Source organism: Maniola hyperantus, chromosome 8, assembly GCF_902806685.2.
Source record: "Maniola hyperantus chromosome 8, iAphHyp1.2, whole genome shotgun sequence".
Lineage (NCBI taxonomy): Eukaryota > Metazoa > Arthropoda > Insecta > Lepidoptera > Nymphalidae > Maniola > Maniola hyperantus.
Window position 1 is genome coordinate 5,187,918 of NC_048543.1, and position 22,674 is coordinate 5,210,591.

The 22,674-nt window shown below is 36.7% G+C and overlaps 2 protein-coding genes across 2 annotated transcripts; one reads left to right on the top strand and one right to left on the bottom strand.

Annotated features, from left to right (window-relative positions):
- Positions 1-582: 582 nt before the first annotated feature.
- On the bottom strand, positions 583-11,271 carry LOC117984703 (WW domain-binding protein 4). Its single transcript, XM_034971348.2, has 8 exons — positions 11,115-11,271; positions 10,561-10,633; positions 10,293-10,484; positions 9,036-9,177; positions 8,562-8,661; positions 8,146-8,316; positions 6,271-6,425; positions 583-888 (listed from the first exon to the last, which is right to left on the bottom strand). Coding segments are annotated over exons 1-8 (1,008 nt in total). The 5' UTR covers positions 11,117-11,271; the 3' UTR covers positions 583-715.
- A 1,347-nt stretch (positions 11,272-12,618) lies between these two features.
- me31B (ATP-dependent RNA helicase me31b) lies at positions 12,619-22,302 on the top strand. The gene is made up of 8 exons (XM_034971345.2): positions 12,619-12,745; positions 13,170-13,385; positions 13,457-13,538; positions 13,627-13,833; positions 15,111-15,282; positions 16,022-16,172; positions 17,301-17,496; positions 19,490-22,302. The coding sequence occupies exons 2-8, from the start codon at positions 13,324-13,326 to the stop codon at positions 19,937-19,939; spliced, it is 1,320 nt and encodes a 439-aa protein (XP_034827236.1). The 5' UTR covers positions 12,619-12,745; positions 13,170-13,323; the 3' UTR covers positions 19,940-22,302.
- Positions 22,303-22,674: the final 372 nt, after the last annotated feature.

The window sequence follows — 22,674 nt, forward strand, 5'->3', positions numbered from 1 at the left end:
ATAGTAATTATAATATATTATATATTTTATTGTCATTAAAACAATTTTTAAACATCGTCTTGGCCGTGAAATATAATTAATTTATCAATGGATATAAATTAATGATGAACATAATACAAAATTTTACACTTAGGTACAGGTAGGTTTTACATTTGTAGGTAAACTGTTACCTAGGTACCTACCTACTTTCACCAACATCTGCAACCTTTTTACTCACTTTTACGCTTTGCACACGTGTTTTAAGATATAAAAATAAGGTACCTACTGGTAGATTCATGACCTGGAAGACCACTCACTATCTCTAGTGGCTTTTACTAATAAACTGCACTGCTCCTCTTATCTCATGACTTAGGTATATCTTTGTTTACACACGAGGAATACTTATTACCATGCTATTACCTATGTACCTAAGTAAAGTAGGAAGCAGTATTTTTTATTAATAAGTAAGATAAATGACTACCTAAGTTTATATTTTAAATATGGCGGAATATCACAATGGTGCTAATTCTGTTGAACACGATCTCTCTAAATATAGTCCTATGCTTTTCACAGTGTCCCTCATGGAAAAAATAGCTACTAAGATACTTTGAGACCCATTAATTTAATTTAGTAACGTTCTAAGTACAATCAAATTAGCAGTTATGATGAATGATGAAGTCTCACTAACACATTGTAACAAATTACAAGTACTTACTTGTGCCGTATTTTTATATGTCTAGTAGTAGGCTAAGGGGTAAGAGTAAGCGTAGGCGTAGGGGTAGGAGTACGCGAGGGGCACACTGTAGGAGGAGACGTAGGCGGGCGCGTAATAGCCGTAGTCGTAAAGCACTTGTGGCTTGGCGAGCGCCGGGGCTACCAGCAGCACGGCGGCGACGAGCAGCAACAACTGTCAACAAGATTTTTCGAAAATAAAAGAAAATTGGCCAACGGGTGGGGTTTCAACCGCCTCGCCGACCTTGCGGATTTCAGTCGTTGAGCTATTGAGGTTTGAGGTTTTTAAAATTAGATTCATTGACCTGAGGTCAAAATCAATAATCATTTAAGTATTCGGAATCGAAAGAGACTGAGAGACCCAGGGATTATTTTATACAGAGTGGAAAAAAAGTGTGGGTCCTCCAGGGGAATAACCTTAAAGCCTGAAGTTAGATCATTACACCCAAAGAAAACTTTCTCTTACTTTTAAAAAGAAGCAAAACTGCATTCAAAGATTTTCTTAAAATCGAAGCAGCTAAAAAACAAAAAAAATTACACTCGCTATTTTAATCCACATGTCGATAGAGTCAATGTTAAAGAAAAAAATTCTCCAAGAAACATTCGTCTGTCGTACAAAATTTCCATAAAATCGGATATTTAGTATACAAGTTCTTTAATCAACATTATCTAGAACTGTTCACTTGCAACAGATTTTTTAACAAAACAAAATCGATAAAAATGTTCAAAATGTTCGTTCAAATTTCAAAACTTACTGTCCGCAAACAAAGTTAAACATTCCACTTTTAACTTTTCGTCAGAACGCCTCGTACTTTTCATAAGAAGGGAATGTGCATAGCATTAAATAATTAGGTATTCTACCATTAAACGATTTTCTTGTCTAAAGTCTTAGGTACAAGGTAAGGTACCTACTTAGAAATAATTAGCAATCTTGTACGACAGACCTAATGTTGTTGGAGAAATTTTATGTTTAACATTGACTGTATCGACTAGTAAAGTAAAATAGCGGGTTTAATTTAATTTTTAGCTGGTTCGATTCCCGGGTGAGACAAGCGAATTTTAGAAAACCTTTGAATGCAGTTTGACGTGTGGGTGAATCGCGGATTATATACTTAGTAATTATAGGCTAAGAAAGTAATAATCTTACCAGTTTGTACATGGTGAATGATAAAATAATCCGAAAATTTCGCAACAAGGCCAAATCTAGAGGCTCTAGGTCTAGACGGGATTGTTGTCAACAGCTGTGACTCTAATGCAGCTCCGGACGCTTCCCAATCTTATATAGGTGTTCGAAGAACAATGTCCCGTCCGTGCTCGGAAAAGCTAATCACCACACGGACTGCGATGTTCAATGATATCAGACATAAATGATATTCACAATGTCGCATTAAAGACGTTAAGAGTACCATCATCTCCATATTTACACCCGGATCACTGTACGTAACAATAGATGCAAGTACCTACGCGTTTTAGGAGATTTATAGCAGCAGGTAAGTACCTACCTAGTACCTACCTATGTGTTGACAAAAAAGCAGCAAAAAAGGTACAAAAAATAACAAATGCTTCTAAGTATGTGATCTACTTATACCTACGATAACTTTAAACACTAGCCCGCGACTATTTTATGGTAGAACGGGACTGGTCTTATCGCATAGCCGATTCTGCTGGATAAATGTGATAAATCCATACTAATATTATAAATGCGAAAGTGTGTCTGTCTGTCTGTCTGCTAGCCTTTCATGGCTCATCTGTTTAACCGATTTTGATGAAATTTGGTACAGAGATAGGTCCCGGGAAAGGACATAGGCCACTTTATACCTATCCCGAAAATTCAAAGAGTTCCCACAAGATTTTTAAAAACCTAAATCTACGCAGACGAAGTCGCGGGTATCATCTAGTTACAAATAATTTTTAGATAAATACATATTGAATATTGCGGAACCGGCAGGATTCGAATCTGCGTCTCCTGGTATCGCACCCGACGCTCCTGCCGATTCCGCAATTCCGATCTTGAAGTGTATGGTGTAGTAAAAACACTATCATAAACAAATTATAAATATGATAAATTACAATCCTGACTACCTAATTAAATAAATCAGTAGGTAGATGTACCTAGGCAGGAAGTGGTACCTAACTACTTAGGCACCTAATACTTAGTCGAAGTAGGTCGTCTCTAAGATCTAGGATCTAAGATCTTGGACGTAGCAAAAAATCTAAGTAAAAAATTAAACTTACTTGGTACCTAAGTAGATACAAATAGCTCACGAAATCGTGATTAGAATTTTGTATCGTCGTGTGTAGATACTTAACTTATTGAAAAAGAGTAGGTATTTATAATATTAGGTAGATACAAGATGTACCTAGCAAGTATGATGTTCGCCGTAAGTAGTTACTATAAATATCAGTCCTATATGAACTTCCTTTTTACCAAACTAAGTAAGTAATCACACAATATAATTCCTTACGTATTCATTATTACTATGTAGGTACTATTTTTCGTTTAGTAGGTAGGTAGACACCTACCTAACAAGTGATTCACCCAAGGCATCTTGAATAGGTACCTAATTAGCTGCTTTGAATGAAGACGGATGACTTCACTTAACTTGAAGCACCTTTACATAAGTTAAATGAAGGTCAAGTATAATTATTAAGTATCAGTACCTAAGTAAAGTACAAATGGCAAACCACTATAGGTGGACATCAAACCAGTCGCAGGGAGCTGGGATGGGAGCCGCTGGATCCAAGACCACGCAAGTGTGGAAATGCCTACAAGTGACCTAAGTATGTCCAGCAGTGAATGTCTGTCGGACGATGACGACTTAAATAGGTAGGTATCTAACTTAGGCACTTTAAAATAATTCTAGGTTTATGATACTCAATAGCATAGAGATAAATTATCTAAACTATCTATCCTATCTAAGAAATAGGTAAGTAGGCACGGACTAGAAAAATAATTTCTCTCCTCCGTGGTAATAGTCATCATCATCATCATGATCAATCTATTCGCCGGTTCACTACTGGGAACGTCTCCTCTCATAGTGAGAAGTGAGAGTGAGGGTTTGGCCTTAGTCAATAGTCCACTATGCTGGCTTAGTGCGAATGGGCAGACTTTACACACCTTTGAGAACATTATGGAGAACTCTCAGGTGCATGCCCGGTTTTCTCACGATGTTTTAATTCATCGTTAAAGCAAGTGATATTTAATTGGATAAAACAAACATAAAGTTAGAGGAGCTCGGGATCGAACCTCCGACCTCCGACCTCCCGAATAGAAGGCCGACGTCTTAACTTAACCACAACGCTATCACCGCTTATTGTATAAGTAGGTACCTAATAGAAATTACCTTCATATTATTTAAAGTACACACTACACACCTTCTAATTAGTATTCCGACCCATCTTATCCAACCAAGTAACCTCAGTAATTCACTAACCTAATGATTATCCATATTCATGTTATTGAGGCCAATATTAATACCGCGCTATAGATGTCTTTAGTATCAATACGGTGTTTCACCAACACATTTTTATGGGTAAATAAATGTTCTTAATTCAGCCAAACCACCAAAAAAAACAAAGATAGAGCTATACCCAGGTACCCACTTCTTAAATTCGTAACATAAACAATGAAAATAAATTCAACAAAATATTAAAAAACTTTTTATTAGAAAAGGGCTACTATGCCGTAAATGATTTCCTAAACGACGAACATAAAAATAAATAATAATATCGGTCTCCCTACCAAGGTCTAAGGACCAAATTGCGACACCCAAACTGGGTATCCATAATACTTTGTACATGCTTAATATTTATTTTATTTATTTATTTATTTTATTTATTTTATATCTAATTAGAACGGCAGTGCCACTTACACTAACTAGATGATTAATAATAAATTTAAATACAAATAAAGGTACAAGAAAAAAGACATAAAATACAAAACGATAAAAGATCAATATGATGTAATGAGTTATGCAATAAATGAAAATTGAAATTGAAATTAAATCTTTAGGTATCTAAGTTGGCTGAACTGGGCGCTACTACCTCAGCTTGATGTCTCAGTCAGTCGACTGCAGCGCTGGTTTTCAGGCATGACCCCTAGTTATATCACGGGCTGATCGAAAGTAAAATATCTACTGTATAATTATACAATGTTATATATTTATCTATCTAGAATACCTACTCAAAATACCGCACAGAGTTGTCTTCCGAACGATTACGTGTACCTACACATCTCCCTAGAGCCACAGTGATAAGCGTTGTGGTCTTATTAGTGGGCTGGGAGGTCCCGGGTTCGATTCCTGGCAGGATTTGGAATTTTATAATTTCTAAATTTCTGGTCAGATCTGGTGGGAGGCCGTGGCTAGTTATCACCCTACCGGCAAAGCCGTGAGAAATTTAGCGTTCCGGTACGATGCCGTGTAAAACCAAAGGGGCATGGGTGGGCAAAAACTGCCATACCTCTCCCAGGTTAGCCCGCTTCCATCTTAGACTGCATCGTCACTTACCACGAGGTGAGATTGCAGTCAAGGGCTAACTTGTATCTGAATAAAATAAAACCTACACAGAAATAAAATGTCGCATTGAAGTAGGCGTCACTTTGCGGGAGCCCATGGCCATGATCCCCCAAACCAGACAAAATCTGTAGGTATGGTACAACGTCACCATGCGATATGCACCGTCCACCTTTTCACTGCTAAACATGAGTACCTACTGAGTAGGATTGTAGAATACAATGCAATCATGACTACAAGGACGACCTCCCTGACGCAGTGTTAAGCGTTGTGGTCTTATTAGTGGTGTTTATGATTGCAGGCGTTTCGGGTTCGCCTACAATTCGACCTCGTAGTTCTGCATTACGTTGCTCCAATCCAGGGATTTATTGGGATTGTTAAATTAAAAGTGGAGGAGCTGCAAAACACGTCCGTTTATTTTCAGGTGAGGTGAAGAGAGAGCGAGAGGAGAGTTTTACAGATTAAATACAGTCTTGAAGACACTGATAACATAATAAAACAATTTAGTTGTTTTTAAAATACTAATCAAGTGGGAGGTCCCAGGTTCGGTTCCTGGCATGGGGCTTGGAATTTTATAATTTCTAAATGTCTGGTCTGGTCTGGTGGGAGGCTTCGGCTGTGGCTAGTTCCAACCCTAACAGCAAATCCGTGCCGCCACGGGACGTTCCGGTACGATGCCGTATAGAAACCAAAGGGGCATGGGATTAAAATAAAAACTGCCAAACTCCTTCCAGGTTAGCCTGCATCACCACCAGGTGAGATTGCAGTCAAGGCCTAACTTGTATACATCTCCTGCGGATACTCCTGTGTGTGTTGGAGTGAAATGTGCCTACTTTGAGCACGATTTAGATTTTTGTGGTAGTGGTGCATTCCTATTGTGTAATTTTCCTACATGTATAGTAGAGGGTGGGCGGTGCACATTCTCATGCTACATGTTGTTCTTGTTGCCTTTAATAATAAAGATACAGGTAGATATTTAAAAAAACCTATTAATTAATAAATTTTTAATCATCATCTAGTTTTTGTCTCATATTTCGCTTAGGATTATTAAACTTTCTCTTCTTGAACTCCACGGGTCCGTCGCCGAGGGACTCGATGCGCTTCTCTTTGAACACGATAGTCTCTGGCTCCATCACAACGGGGGGAGGAATTATTTCTTTCTCGGATTTCGGTAATTGCAAGTCGATCTTATGTTCCGGCCTGAAATTAATGCGCATAAGGGACGAACAAACAAAGACATACATTCTAAGCCTACAACCGACGACTGCACATCTATACAAATAGAGTAAAATTGGGAATTCTGGATCACTTGCTCTCACAACGAGCAAGGAATCATGCCTGCAGATGTGCAACTAGCGTGGCCCCGAGACATGCTATTTAAACATGATTGTGCACTGAGACGCCAAAAACGAGCCTATGGAGATAGCGCTAAATGGGAGTGTGTCCTTTCCTATTAGAGTGACAACACAATTTGATAATGTAAGACATTTGACGGATCAACCCATCGCCGGCTCACTACAGAGCACGGGTCTCCTCCCAGAGTGAGAAGGGTTCTGGCCATGTGCAGACTGGTAAACTTCACAAACCTTTGTGAACATTATGGAGAAATCTCGGGCATACAGGTTTAATCACGATGTTTTCCTTCACCGCAAAGCAAGTGATATTTAATTACTTATGCACATAACTACAAAAAGTCAGAGGTGCGTGCCCGGGATCGAACCCCCGACCTCCGATTAGAAGGCGGATGTCCTAACCACTAGGTTATCACAGATGGGTATGGTCCGTAAAAAATGACTCCTCACGCACCATTTTAACTCTATGGGTCAACTGTCATGTAAAAAGTACGGTTCCCCTTTAAAATAAGGACCAAAGTCGTACTTTTGACATGAAATTTGACACAAAAATTTAAAATGGCGCGTGAGGAGTCATTTTTACGCATTATATGTAATATGTATATAAATTATTAATTATAATTATGTGTATAAATTTAAAGTACAAATCTTTTGCCCCAAAAGATGCATGCAATCATAAATTAACTTAGAAATAGGTCATATTAAAGGTTAACGATTTAGTGGAACTCACCACTGTAAAATGGAATTTGTATGGGCGTCCATTAATAAAACTGTTATGGGTTGATTACACCTAACGAGTACAGTGGCGAGTCAGTGTCCTCGGCCGAGTACTCGGTTTGTATAAACACTTTAAAGAGTGCAATTTCGCCGCAATTTCACCACAGCACTGTCTCGGCCGAGTAACATTTTACTGTCTCGCTTCACTACTCGGTAGGTGTAATCAGCCCATTACAGTACATACGTACAAAATAATGTACAGAAGGTGACAGCAGTTTTGTAGAGCATTGTTGGCTCTGGCGTTGAGGACGACAAAACGTCATATAGATATGAGTGACAGAGACAACGCTCTACAAAGCCGAAATGACATTCTAAAGGCAGATGTACTGTAATCCTAATGCTAATATCCTAATATGTAATATTATAATTGTGAAAGTGTGGATGTTTGTTACTCAATCACGCAAAAACGGCTGAACGGATTTGGATGAAATTTGGAATGGAGATAGATTATACCCTAGATTAACACATAGGCTACTTTTTATCCCGGAAAATCAAAGAGTTCATTTTGAAAAACGTAAATCCACGCGGACAAAGCCGCGGGCATCAGCTAGTCTAAATATATAACGACTGACTGATTTATCAACGCACATCTCAAACTACTGGACGGATCGGGCTGAAATTTGGCATGCAGATAGCTATTATGACGTAGGCATCCGCTAAGAAAGGATTTTTGAAAACTCAACCCCCAAGGGGGTGAAATTGGAGTTTGAAATTTGTATAGTCCACACGGACCAAGTCGCGAACATAAGCTAGTTACTATTATAACACAAATTTTAATAAAACAACCATACTCTCTGACAACCGCTTTCCATGTCCCATAAGGCTTGACACAAGGCGCCGGGCCGAAGGTCACATCCATCTTGACCGGAGGTGGCTTATCCTTGACTACGGCCAACTCTCTCATGCTCTCGCGCGCCACGTGAGCTTTCACTTCCATCGTAGCCTCTTTATGTTTCTGTTTTCTGAAAAATATCAATCTTAAGCCAAGTGTCTATTAGGAAGAAAGGTTAGCAGGCAGACAGACAGACAGACAGACATACTTTAGCATTTAGTGTGTCTGTTTGTCTGCCTGCTAGCCTTTCTTGCTAATAGACACTTGGCTTAAAACTGTTATTTCTTCTTAGTAAGAAGAGCATTCCAAAGAGGTATGTAATTCTATGTATAAAATATAGATAACTTATTAATCATATTACAATGTGTATATTACTTTAACTGTTTTTCCTTTTTTTGTTCCTCTTTTGCTTTAAGTTTTTTTTCTTCTTGTTGTGCCAAAGATATGTAATTATCTGGAGGATCCCATGTGGTCTCTAAAAGCACAATAAGTAGGTACACAAAACTTATATGAAACAAAGCATTCATCAACAATTTATAAAAAGAAGTTAGCTTCATAATGCTATTAAGTTACATATCACTTTTTGCTGCAAAATTGATATAAATCCCGCAAATTGCTAGTCGTCATTTTAGTGCAGTCAGCACTAGACTGAAGTTTCGAGCTAATGGTATATTTTTATTTCGTCTGACGTTAAAATGACGTCATTTCGATGTTAATGAGACATGGTTCCAGTGCAATAGCAATTTGCGGGCCTTATAACTCACTATAACTTGCTTTATATAAGTATGGCTTCAAACTAATTTGAAAAATAAAAACGTGTTAAATAAAGAAAACGCAGGGAAGATTTACCATTGGTGTTGGTATTCCAGTAGTATATGTTCCCATCATCATTCTTGATTTCTTGCCAAACAGGAGTTTCTCTTGCAGTGTCAGGTGATACTACTATATCTTTACTTGTAGTTCCAGAGTTACCAAGCATCTCGTTGATACTCTGTGAAGTTTAATACAAAACTGCTATTAAATACAGTGGAAACTCGAATGACCGGACTAATTTTTGTCGTTAGGGATTCGGATAATCGAAAATCCGGATAATCGAATGTATGAAGAAAAGCGGGTTTTGTGCATATTATGCAGTTCAATATAATAGTATTTTCAATTTTCAAAGTATGATAACTATACCAACTGGGATATCATATGAAATGGCTTTGCCTGTACATTCTAAACAGATTTTTTATGCATAATAGTTTTTGATTCGTACAAAATGGCGGAAAAAATACCCGAGTATGGAACCCTCGGTGCGCGCGGTCTGACTCGCACTTGGCCGAATAATTTTCAGTTGGTAGTCCGGATAATCGCCAATCCGTATAACCGAGGCGAGGGCCAGATAATCGAGTTTCTACTGTATATAACTTTTTGAGTCTTAGGCTGAGATCTATAGAGTGCACTTTGACTTTGCTCAGACTTAAGATTCAGTTAAAACAAGACAGATTTATGTGAGAGATATATATCTGTCTCGTTTTAACTCTGTCTTAAGTCTAAGCAAAGTCAGAGTGCGCTCTATATATTTCACCCTTAGAGATCCTGTGCCCATATTGCAACTTAGCTGTAATCAGGTATGGTTAGTTCGGCAATGCAAAAACTTGTATATCACTACCCATATTTTAAATGCGAAAGTGTGTTTGTTTGTTAGTTTAAAGGTCTCTGTTGGTTTGTCCTTCAATTACGTCACAACGGATCAACGTGATTTTCTGGAACCATCACAAAAAACTTAAAATGTGTTCGTGAATAATTAATTATTAGTATTTTCAATTTTTTACATTCTAAAACAGATTTTTATTTATTTTTACGCATATTAGTTTTTGATTTTTAGAGCAAAATGTCGAAAAAATACGACGGTAGTACGGAACCCTCGGTGCGCGAGTCGGACTCGCACTTGGCCAGTTATTTGGTAACAACAATACCGCTGACTGGTAAGACTCTACGTTAAATGAAACAACTAAAGTCAGTGGTGGTTACCCAGTGGTGGCATCCAGTAGTGTTGTTGACAAGACATGGATAGGACTATCATTTTCTCATTGTAATATCAATATAAAATTTATTAGTTACTTGAGATGTGAGGTCAGCATTATTCTGAACATCCTTCAGATAAGCACTCATAGCTGCTGCTTCCATCTTCTTCATATCATCTTCAATCTTCTCCTGTTTCTTGAATTCTTTTGCACTTTTTTTACTAAGCTGTGATATGTGCTTTTTAACATTTTCTTTATGTCTTTTCCCATTTTCATGGAAAGATATAGACTGGAAATAAAAACAGCATTAACTATTGTACAGTTTGTATCTAAATAGATTTATTTAGTTAGACAGAAATACATACAACTTTATTGTCTGCAAACCAGCACTTACAAAATTCACAATATTTTCTGTCCTGTGACTTCCAGTAAGTAGTCCTATATGAAAAATTGATAACAAATTATTGTTTTGGCATTATTGTGTTCGCGTTTTGTGATGGCAGTCTGGTGTGATAAACTAGTGATGTCGGCTACGGAGGTTTGGGGTTGGACCTCTAACTTTTCGAAGTTATGATTTATGTCCTGTATTATGGTGTATTCTGAATCATGTGCGTGCTTTTAAGCACTTAAGTATCACTTAGTTTATCGGTGAAAGAAAGCATCGTGAGGAAACCTGAATGCCCGATAGTTCTCTATAACGTTTTCAAAGGCGTGTGAAGTCTGCCAAGCCGCACTTGGCCAACGGCTAATCCCTTCTCATTCTTAGAGGAACCCCGTGGCCCGTGTCCAGTAATGAGCCGACGATGTGTCGATGATGTTTTATGAAATGCAAAAGATAATAAAAAAGTACAAACACGGAAACAGAAAATATTAACGTATTTTTTGTACTACATCGAAAGAAACTAGTAGACGTACTTACATTTTAACAATTTATTAAAAGTATAATTAAATAATGATTGCAACAAAGGAAATTAGAAAAAATATCAAAACTTTATTGAAAAATAAAATAAAAACTTTCAAAAACAGATTATCAATACAATTACAACACGAAGTAGTACTTAGAAATTCTTATTTTCTTATTCTTTGTATCAATATGAGTTTATGGTTTATGAGTTATGACCATAGAGTAGGATTATATTAGGTTATGACTAATTATGACCTGTGGTCGGGGTCCTGTAAAAGTACCTAGGTACTCTGTGCCTGTGGTTATGACCAGAAATCCGTCCAGAAATCAGTTATGACCATAGGCGTCACAGATCACTCGACTCAGGGCAGTTGTTTGGGGCCGTAGATTGAGTAAAAAAGCTAGATTAAAGTACTGTGTGACCGCGTATGAGATAGCGATAGCACGACGTAACGATGAATAACACGACAATTATTACCATTGTTTAGTAGTCAGTATTTGTATTAACCGATCAACAATATTTCTATTAAACGATTTTTATGTGAAAACAAGTAAATAACTAATGAGAAATACAATGACGCCACGATTTCTCAAAGTTTATTTTGCAACTAAAGTTGTAGTCCTTGAACGGTTACACGATAAGGGACAAAAAATAGGTTAGCTGCGTCTCTGTTTATCACATTAGTGACTTTATCTGTGCTCTCTTTTTAGTGTGAATGAGAAAGCAAACGTTCCTGTATCTAGCTTTATTACTCTACTAGCTGTTGCCCGCGACTTCGTCCGCGTGGAATTAGGTTTTTTAAAAATCCCGTGGGAACTCTTTGATTTTCTTAGCCTATGTCACTCTCCAGGTCTTTATCTATACCCATGCAAAAAATCACAATCCGTTGCACCGTTGCGACGTGATTGAAGGACAAACCAACAAACAAACACACTTTCGCATTTATAATAAGGGTACTTATTTACATCTACACACCTTCAACACGTATAATATCTGTGTTCAACACTTTTAAACAGAAAACGTTAAATAATAACTCTTTATATTCACAAGAAATTACTATCACAGAGGTTTGTTGGGCATAGATAACAACTGTGCCAAATAATAAAAGCTAAACTAACTATCGCAAAGAGACAAAAAAACTTAAAAAAAAGTGTATTTATTTGTCTTTATTACTCTTCAGAGCTTTTCCATACACTTTAAAAGCTAAACTTTTGAATGGTAACTATCCTAAAATACAAAATCCTCGCTGATAAACCAATGTTACCCGTTCCTACTGAAATATTACTACCTACAATACATACAAATCTGTGGCCCTACCGCGGTTGTTAGACAGCTACAATGTCACGATCGCAATCATCTCTGATTGGTTAATGCTCGCTCACTATTGGCCACAATGCATTGTTGCAACAGAATCACACAAATTCAGCCAATCAGAACAATTGAGATTGTAATAATGATTGATGCAGGTTTTAGACAATCGCCCCGCAGGTTCTGAGCTACAAATGTTACTCACCTTGACTGTATTGTTGGTTGTTTTGACTTTTCAAGAAAATTCAAAATATGACATGGCAACACAACTACTGTTACTTTTGTGATGTCGTCTTCGAGTATCGAGTGTCGTCGTCTTTTATAAAGTTTTATCAAGGTGAATTTTCTAATTTATTATTATTAAAATATTAATTATACCTTCTATGATTAATTACTTACATATGTATCAACAAACTTCAATTCTACGTATTATACAAAGTCTTCATTCAAATACACTGTAGGTCGGCCATATTAAAAATAGAAATTCGTTTAAAAATTTCATCTTTTCTAATCGTCGCAATCGATTGCTTGTCTTCAAATTTAATGATTAAAAATTATTATTTGCGGCCATATCTTAACGGTAGGCGTTTTAGTTACGGTAAACCGTTACAATTACATTGTTTTTATATTTTGTATTCTAGTTCAGCAGAGTAGTTTATGTATAGATTATATTGCTTGTTGACGCGTCTCGTAATCTCTATTCTCTACTCGCCAGAGGGAATTGATTAAATTATTAACAGCTCTTTGTTATTTTGTTTCAGATATATCCTGCTAAGTTAGTGGACGTGATAAACTTTAACGTAGCATATGTATTTAAAAGTGACTTATTGTGAAAATTGTTTAGTGTTGGACTTTAATAAATACTTGTGATAAGTTTCTAATTTTAGTCACCCCTAGTGGGCATATTTGGCAAAAATGATGACCGAAAATAGAATTAGTTCAAGTAATCACGTCGGAAACATAAGCAGTCAAAAAGGGTAAGTGTACTACTGTTTCCTTTGTTTTTGTATTGTGTAGACTTTCTCTAATTAGAATTGTCAATTTGCAGAGATGTTGATAAAACTGTAGACGACATTGGGTGGAAAGCGAAATTAAAACTACCCCCCAAAGACAGAAGAATCAAAACCAGTGTAAGTCAATGAAGTGCCTACCTACAATACACATACTTGCTATTATTTTATTGGCTCCAACTAAAGATTTTATGAATTTGTTATTTAGGATGTCACTGACACAAGAGGTAATGAGTTTGAAGAATTTTGTCTAAAAAGAGAAATATTGATGGGAATATTTGAAAAGGGATGGGAAAAGCCATCCCCTATTCAGGAAGCATCTATTCCCATTGCGCTTAGTGGTAAAGACGTACTAGCAAGAGCCAAGAATGGAACTGGCAAGACAGGCGCTTACTGTATTCCAGTCTTAGAACAGGTACAATAAAACTAGATATTAAAATTAAATCTAAGTTATGTTCAGTAATTTTGCGAATACTGTGTATTGATGATAACTTTGCTTATACTATCTTTGCTTGAGGTATTCATCACAATTTGCTAAACTGGATAAAATGCTAATGATATTGTGGCATATAGTGTGTATAATAAAAATTCTCAGTGTTACTACAAAACTAAACAGTGTTTAAGTAAATCTGTTGTCACATTTTCGTTCATATTGTAAAAAAGTGACAGCAACAGATCTTAGATACATTGTCTAATGAAACAGTTATGTAGTAACACAGAATGTTTATATAATCATTTATTGATGTTGTTGTTGATGATGATGATGATGATGATGATGAATGTTTATGTAATCATATATATCACATATTATTCATTTTATAAACAGGAAAGGTTTGTTTGTGATCAATAAACTAATACTACTAAACTGATTTTAGTGATTGTTTCAACATTAGAAAGCTACCATATCCAGAAGTTACATAGGCTGTATATTATATAGGTATAGTCCATACAAATGTATGGTTCACCTTTAAAATAATGACTAAAATCTTACTTTTGACATGAAATTTGACACAATAAGTTGAAATGGTGCGTGGAGTCATTTCAACTTTTGCACGTTATATATTTTTAGGGTTCCGTACCTCAAAAGGAAAAACGGAACCCTTATAGGACCACTTTGTTGTCTGTCTGTCTGTCTGTCAAGAAACCTACAGGGTACATCCCGTTGATCTAGAATCATGAAATTTGGCAGGTAGGTAGATCTTATAGCTGACATTTGGGGAAAAATTTGAAAACCGTGAATTTAGGGTTAGATCACACATAAAAAAAATTAATTGTGGTCATGAACTAATAATAAGTATTTTCAATTTTCGAAGTAAGTATATAGATATCAAGTGGGGTATCATATGAAAGGTCTTCACTTGTCCATTCTAAAACAGATTTTTGTTTATTTTTATGCATCATAGTTTTTGAATTATCGTGCAAAATGTCGAAAAAATACGACTGTAGTACGGAACCCTCAATGCGCGAGCCTGACTCGCACTTTGCCGGTTTTTTTTACCAGAACAAAGCTGGGTGGATGGGCTAGTATAGTTTAATTAAGCTAAGCTAATGTTTTCAAAACAAAATGATGACAATATTTGGATTCCCCTTCACTTGTTGATAAGTGATAAAACCATTTCTGAATATAATATTTACTTAGTAATTGTTTGTCACACACATCATTCCTTTTTCTTATCCTTCTCTTTTTTTAAGGTTGATGCTAAAAAAGATGTTATACAAGCTTTAATCGTGGTGCCGACTAGAGAGTTGGCATTACAAACATCACAAATCTGCATTGAACTTGCCAAGCACACAGACATTCGTGTTATGGTAACTACAGGAGGCACAAATTTGCGAGATGATATAATGCGCATTTACCAAAACGGTAAGTTGGTGGTTGTTTTGCTTTTTGGTAGTAAAACTGGTGCAAAGAAACTACTTACTGAATGATGTTGTATAGTTGATTCCATATTTTCGTTTACTAGCTTTGGTTGTGTAGGCATTGCTTTACTGTGGCCTGTGGGCAATCCAATTCGTTTGTTTTGTATTGACGAAATCCAAACTAGACAATGAAAGAAGAGAGAATCTGACAATAGGCAGGTACACTGGCTGACGACCAGCCAAACTCTTCTAAGAACATTAATATTTATAATAACAATATGAACCTTATTGGCTAAACATGGTCATAGAAACATTATCTGTATAACTATATGGTGTTCTACGTTCTACCAATAATAAACAGGGAATCCCCATATAAATTATTAGTTGCGTTTTTAGGGTTCCGTGCCTCAAAAGGAAAAACGGAACCCTTATAGGATCACTTGGTTGTCTGTTTGTCTGTCTGTCTGTCTGTCGGTTTTTCAAGAAACCTACAAGGTACTTCCCGTTGACCAAGAATCATGAAATTTGGCAGGTATTCACCCCCTTAGGGGTTGCATTTTCAAAAATCCTTTCTTAGCAGATGCCTATGTCATAATAGCCCGATGCCAAATTTCAGCCCGATCCGTCCAGTAGTTTGAGCTGTGTGTTGATAGATCAGTCAGTCACCTTTTCTTTTTGTATTATATTGTAATTGTGCGATACTGTTCCTCATTATTCATGTTTTAATTGATTGATTGTTTCAGTTCAAGTTATAATTGCCACACCAGGGCGTATAATTGATCTCATGGACAAACAAGTAGCAAAGATGGACCAGTGCCGGATGCTGGTACTTGATGAAGCAGACAAACTTCTTTCTCAGGACTTTAAGGGCATGCTGGACACAGTTATATCGCGGTAAGAATAAATACAATTTCAATCTGCTTTCTGCACCTGTACCATCACCTGCACCAATTTTCACCATTATTTTTTCAAATATTTTTCTCCATTCAAATTATTGAATTATCTCTACAGTGATTGCAGATCAAGTTGTCCAATCTGACTGTGAGGTACAGTACGCGGCCAAAAGTGATGAACATCAAACGTTAGAAGGAGACAGCAGATTTGTAGAGCACTGTCTCAGTAGTTGAAACCGACAAAGCGTCATTATGGCATGAGGGACCGAAACAAGGCTCTACAAAGATGAAATATCATTCTCAAGACTGATGTTCATCACTTTCGGCCACATACTGTATATGTATATATGACTGCACATTCTACATACACAGATCTCAGATGGCTTGTGTATTTAATTCTTACTCCCACCTGTGCAAACCGGCATGTTGCAATCAGATTGCACTATTTGTTTTGCGATCACGTCATTATAACAGTTATTTTGAAAATGTAATATGGAATCACTTATGTATATATTTTTTTTACTTATATGTAATGCTATCCGATCACCTGAGTTTGAAATAAGTTGTGCTTGAAGAGACAAACTATAGTTCGCGACAGATTAAGATGGCATTCGGGGCATGAGGCGGGGGGACGCCCCGCACGCACGTCGCCCGCGCTATCCCGCACTGGGTTAGCGCGAGGGATGTGCGGGTGTGCAGGGCGTCCCCAACCCGATTGCTATCTCGATGTGTCGCGTACTATATTATATTATAATGTTAAAACTGCCGAAACACATTTTGCGTAATAGTGAGCTTTTTATTACATGGTTTGTACATCTCAAGAGATGTGCAATAACAATTTATGTTGTTCTGCTTTTGTTTTAACTCCTAGGAATATAAAATATATATAGTGTTTTTACTGCAAAAACTACATTGAAAGGGTAATATTTCTGTATAATATTATACTCAAAATTAGAATTTTTTGAGTTGTGTCATTGTTTCTGCAAGCGAGTGATATGTTTACTTCAGAGATTTTTGTTTGACTGAATTAGCGCCAAGTGTAAGATTTTATTATTAGTCACTATAGAGTTTCAAGAACACGTTATTTACTTGTAAGATTCTGGTTTGTGAAGAATATATTTTATTTCAGACTACCAAAAGAGCGTCAGATTCTTCTATTTTCGGCGACCTTCCCATTGAGTGTCAAACAGTTTATGGAGAAGCACTTAAAAGAGCCATATGAGATAAATCTCATGGAAGAGCTTACACTGAAGGGTGTTACACAGTACTATGCATTTGTGCAGGAGAGACAGAAAGTGCATTGTTTAAATACACTCTTTTCAAAGGTGAAAAAAATATATACTTACTCTAGATGATACCAGTGACTTGAATTTGGGTTTTTAAAAATCCCATGGAACTCTTCAATATTTCGAGATAAAAAGTAGCTTATGCCCCCTAAGCTACTTTTTATCACGTAATTTATGGACGCCCCGTCCATAAATTACGTGAGATGTTTAAGGGGGGGAGGGGGTCGAGTCAAATCTTACGTTGGAGAGAGGGGGGGGTTTCGGCAAATTTCATGCAATTTTTTTCTGACAAACAAAAAAAATATATACTATTTTGGTCCATTTAATCCAGATTGTACATGCTTAAGATTTAATCTTAAGCGTAATCGTAATACGTTTTAAGTATTCAATGTGGCTAATTCCGTTGTACACAATCTCTTAAACTAACCTAAAATGGCACGTCTAAATCTATTGCTATCCCTTTCATAATGTTGCTTGCGGAAAAGGATAGCACTAGATTTAGACATGTTAATTTAGTTTAATTTAGAGATTGTGTACAAGAGAATCGACCCCATTGTAAAGTTATAACTCTCAGCAATATTGATTACTAGTCTTAACTAGTCGTAAATAAAAGCACGAAGCAATTTTTTTTTCTTTTTACAATAACAATCCCACGCGTTTACGTAAGAAACCCACATTTTGAAAAATCGTGAGATTGGGGGATGGGGGAGGGGGTTGAATAAAATCTCACCAGGGGGGAGGGAGGGACAGAAAATTAAAAAAACACCTCACGTAATTTATGGACGCCCCCTTATTTGTCTGGGATGCAAGCTATCTCTGTACCAAACAGGTAATACTTGCAACTTTGTCCATGTGGATTCAGGTTTTTTAAACACCTGTAGGAACTGATTTTTTGGAAAAAAGTGGCCTATGTATGTTTCCAGCATGCAATCTATCGCTGTACCAATCTTCGTCAAAATCAGTTTAATGGATAGGTTGTAATAAGCTAGCAGACAGACAGACACACAAATATTCTCTTCTAGTCATATTATTTAGATTTGTCAATTGTATCATAATAAATATGAGTTTTAATGCAGTATGATATGATATCACCTTGTTATATTCATAACATAAATATTCATGATAACCCCCATAAACTTGTTTAAAATAAAAATGGACCTATTTCTGTCAAAATTACCAAGCCACTGACTTTGAGAAAATTACTTAAAATTTATGCAATGTGGCTTGATTTATTTTGGAATGGGGGTCCAATTGTGTTTGTGTTAGTTCCTCACTTTGAAATAGACTAAAATGAGAACTTTAATAATCTATACTAATATTATAAAGAGGTAAAGTTAGTAAGTTTGTTTGTAGAAAGTAATCTCTGGAACCACTGAACTGATTTTGAAAATTCTTTCACCATAGAAAGTTACATCATTCCTGAGTGTCATGCCTATGACATATTTTATTTTCAAAAAAATTAGAGACCCTATGAAAATAAAATTGTAATAAGCTACCCGTGCGAAGCCGGGGCGGTTCGCTAGTTGAATAATAAATTAATAATCCAAGTATAGTTTGCGGCAGATCAAGATGGCAACCGGGGTATAAGGTGGGGGGAACACCCCGCACGTCACCCGTGCTATCCCGCACCGGGTTGGCTCGGGGATTGTGTGGGTCTGTGGGTCGTCCCCACCCCGATTGCCATGTCGACCTGTTGCGAACTGTAGTAAAATCCTTATGTACAAAGAGCCATACAGAAGAAGAAAATTCTTATTTCAGTAACATGTGAAATTTTGACACGCGAAAGAAGACAAAATACGTACCTAATTATTACAATTGCTAAACAACATTTATGGAGGGTGATGCCGGTTCCACACGTTGGCCCCAATACTGTTTGCCCAATGTGTGGATCGGGAACGTTGGCGCCAACGTTGGCGACATTGGCAGCGTTGGGGCCAACGTGTGGAGCCGGCGCGGCGTCAGTGTTCATCTAGTGCGGCATAATGTTCTTTCCATGGTTATTATATTAATTTGGAACAATATATGCTTCCAGTTGCAAATCAATCAGTCGATAATATTCTGCAACTCGACCCAGCGTGTGGAGCTGCTGGCCAAGAAGATCACTGAGCTGGGCTACTGCTGCTACTACATCCACGCGCGCATGGCCCAGGCGCACCGCAACCGCGTGTTCCACGACTTCCGCGCCGGCCTGTGCCGCAACCTCGTGTGCTCGGACCTGTTCACGCGCGGCATCGACGTGCAGGCCGTCAACGTGGTCATCAACTTCGACTTCCCGCGTATGGCCGAGACCTACCTGCACCGCATCGGACGCTCGGGCCGCTTCGGCCACCTCGGGATCGCCATCAACCTCATCACCTACGAGGACCGCTTCGCGCTGCACCGCATCGAGCAGGAGCTGGGCACGGAGATCAAGCCCATCCCCAAGGTCATCGACCCCGCGCTGTATGTGGCGCGCGTCGCGGACGACGACGCCGACAAGTAACCGACGGAGCCGCCCGAGACGACACAAAAACAAAAACTTATTTGTAAAAAGTGTAATGAATTTATTATAACGAAATGTGCGTGTATATAGTTTATCGTGATATAAGACTTGAACCTGAAAAGGGTTAATTTTTTAAAGTGTATATAATAAACATCGGGACTTACGAAAGGCACCTTCCGTTCTTTGTCCATATTGGATTCTGTGCGTGGTTTCCTAAGATTGTTAAAAAGTAAAATATTTATCTGAGTATCCTACTTGTGAGAGTCTATCTAAATTTGTCAGTGATCCTAACATAAATTGTGGTAGACTTTTGACATGTGCAACTTGCGAACCCTACCCATATAATTACTATCACTTGAGCTAGCACTGGTTTATTTTTACACAAAACTTAACATTAACATGAGTCCGTGTATGGGTAGGTATAAGTCTAGCTCAAGTAACATATTGAAAAACTTTACAAATCAGCATAAACAGTGTTGTTTCTGGTCGCTTGAAACAATGTTGATATAATAACAAGCCTTCCTTTATTGAGATCAGGTTAAACAATGGCTTACAAAGCAACTTCAATGTTTGAAATAAGTCTTATCAAAATGAAAAAAATATATATAATAGTGACCCTCTTCCAATATTTATCAAGTAGAGTCAAATATTGTGTAAACCTGGTTATACAATTACTGAGATTAGGTTAAAGCAATGGAATTGTAAAAAGTATGTGGGTCTTATCAAAATGAATAAAAATATATGATTTCCAAATATTTCTCAAACAAAGTCATACATTGTTTTAGCCTGATCGTAGATGTTTTTAGTTGAAGCGGCAAGAGTCACAGTATAAGAAAAAATTTAATGCAAATTAAATTTTAGGCGCCACATGATGGGTCGGTCAAACATTGAAGATATTTTACAGTTCCTTTGAGCATATTACTGCTTAGGTAATAGGAATTTTTAAAATCACACAATGTGTCTGTCAACCCCATGGAATTGTGGCAAAGGATTGACCAGAAAAGGTCATATGGAACTGTGACTAATTTAACAAAGTGGAGCAATGAATTCATCTTGTTATGGCTTGCATTGTGAACATTGCTCTGCTTAGGGGTGTTAATGATGAGAGCATTTGTGTTCAAATTAATATAAAATATTGAGCTCTTAGGGATTTTAGATATTTGGGATGTCACGTGAAGAGTATATGTTTTGGCCACAGTTCGAGGCACACATTTCAGATGCAATTTTTGTTCAGTTCAACATTCATCAAGCTGTAATCTATCGGTACTCTTTTTTTTATTTCAATAATAAGAAATTTTCTTTTTAGTGATACAAATGATTGCAATAATAATTAAAGATTGTTGAAATATCTGTACATCTGTGATATATTTCATTGTGCACATGCCTGGTAAGAAAAAATGAGAAAGCGGCGAAGAGATGAGAAAAATGTTTATTAATTTAGTCTTCCGAATAGCTTGTAGATCTATTAGCAAACAATGTGAACTTTGGTGTGAATCACACAGGTATTCCTAATCTTAACCGTGATATTTCATTAGTACAAAGTCTTTTGGACTTTTGTTTTAGGGTTTTTTTGTAGGGTCGGAAAATTTTTAGTCTTGCCACATTATTTTTATCATCTCATCTTTCAACCAGGCTAAGATAGCATATCAGATATTTTTGTAAAAATGTAATAGATACAAACAATCATGCTCTTAAGATTATACATTTAAAATCAATCCTTTTTGTATATTAAAATAAGTATTTGGCACACCAATAAATTTTAACTTAATTTTTTAATCTATTTATTGTTCTTCGGAACTGTATAGATAAATTAACGAGAGTCGAAGTAAAACAATACCCTACTTACACAGATACATTATTTACAAAATACTGTGTGATATTGTTTCCTGCGAGTGAGTTGTGCGTGTACAGATATTATGGATGTATGCATGTATTTTTCGACTTTCGCTTATTTACCTATATCTAATATCAAATCAATTGCAGTAACTAATTTAACACTATTTTAGTAGCCAATACTGAAAGTAATATAATTTGTGATGGCAAGGTGTTTTCTATAGTGCAATGCTACACGCTCAATACTTGCGAATATGTACATAATGTAGATTGATATCAAAAGTACACGCTCAATATATTAAAATTTAAAATACATACCACGATCCAAATATATCGTGATAAATATTGAGCATGTAGCACTGCCCTTAATGAATAGCGCGATTTTTTTTGTAATGCATTATGATTTTTGAGACCAAAAGGATGTGAAAATAGATATTTAAGACAACTCAATTATTGTATTAAATTATTTGTGTTTCTGTTTAACAAAAATATTATTGAAAATGGGCCAAGAATAAACTCTTCACACGAAACCTTTTTTTATTATTACTATTGTCTACCCTAACTTGTTACGCTCGATAGGGTCTCGGACTGTAGTAATAAACTGAAGTGATTTTTTGTATAGTGGTAGTTTATGGGGCTAGAATTCATTATTTTTTCCAGCAGAGATTACTATATTTTGGAAAAATATTTGTCGTTAACGGATTGTGACGTCGTTATTCGCTTTCCGTACAGTGTGACGTCAATAATTAATTATGTTAAAAATAAATGAAAATCAAGATTTTTTAAATTATTCTCTTTAATAATGAATCTTAGTCACATAAACTACCGCTGTACAAAAATTCACATCATTTTATTAGGTACTAGCTGATCCCCGCGGCTTCGCCCGCGTAGATTTAGGTTTT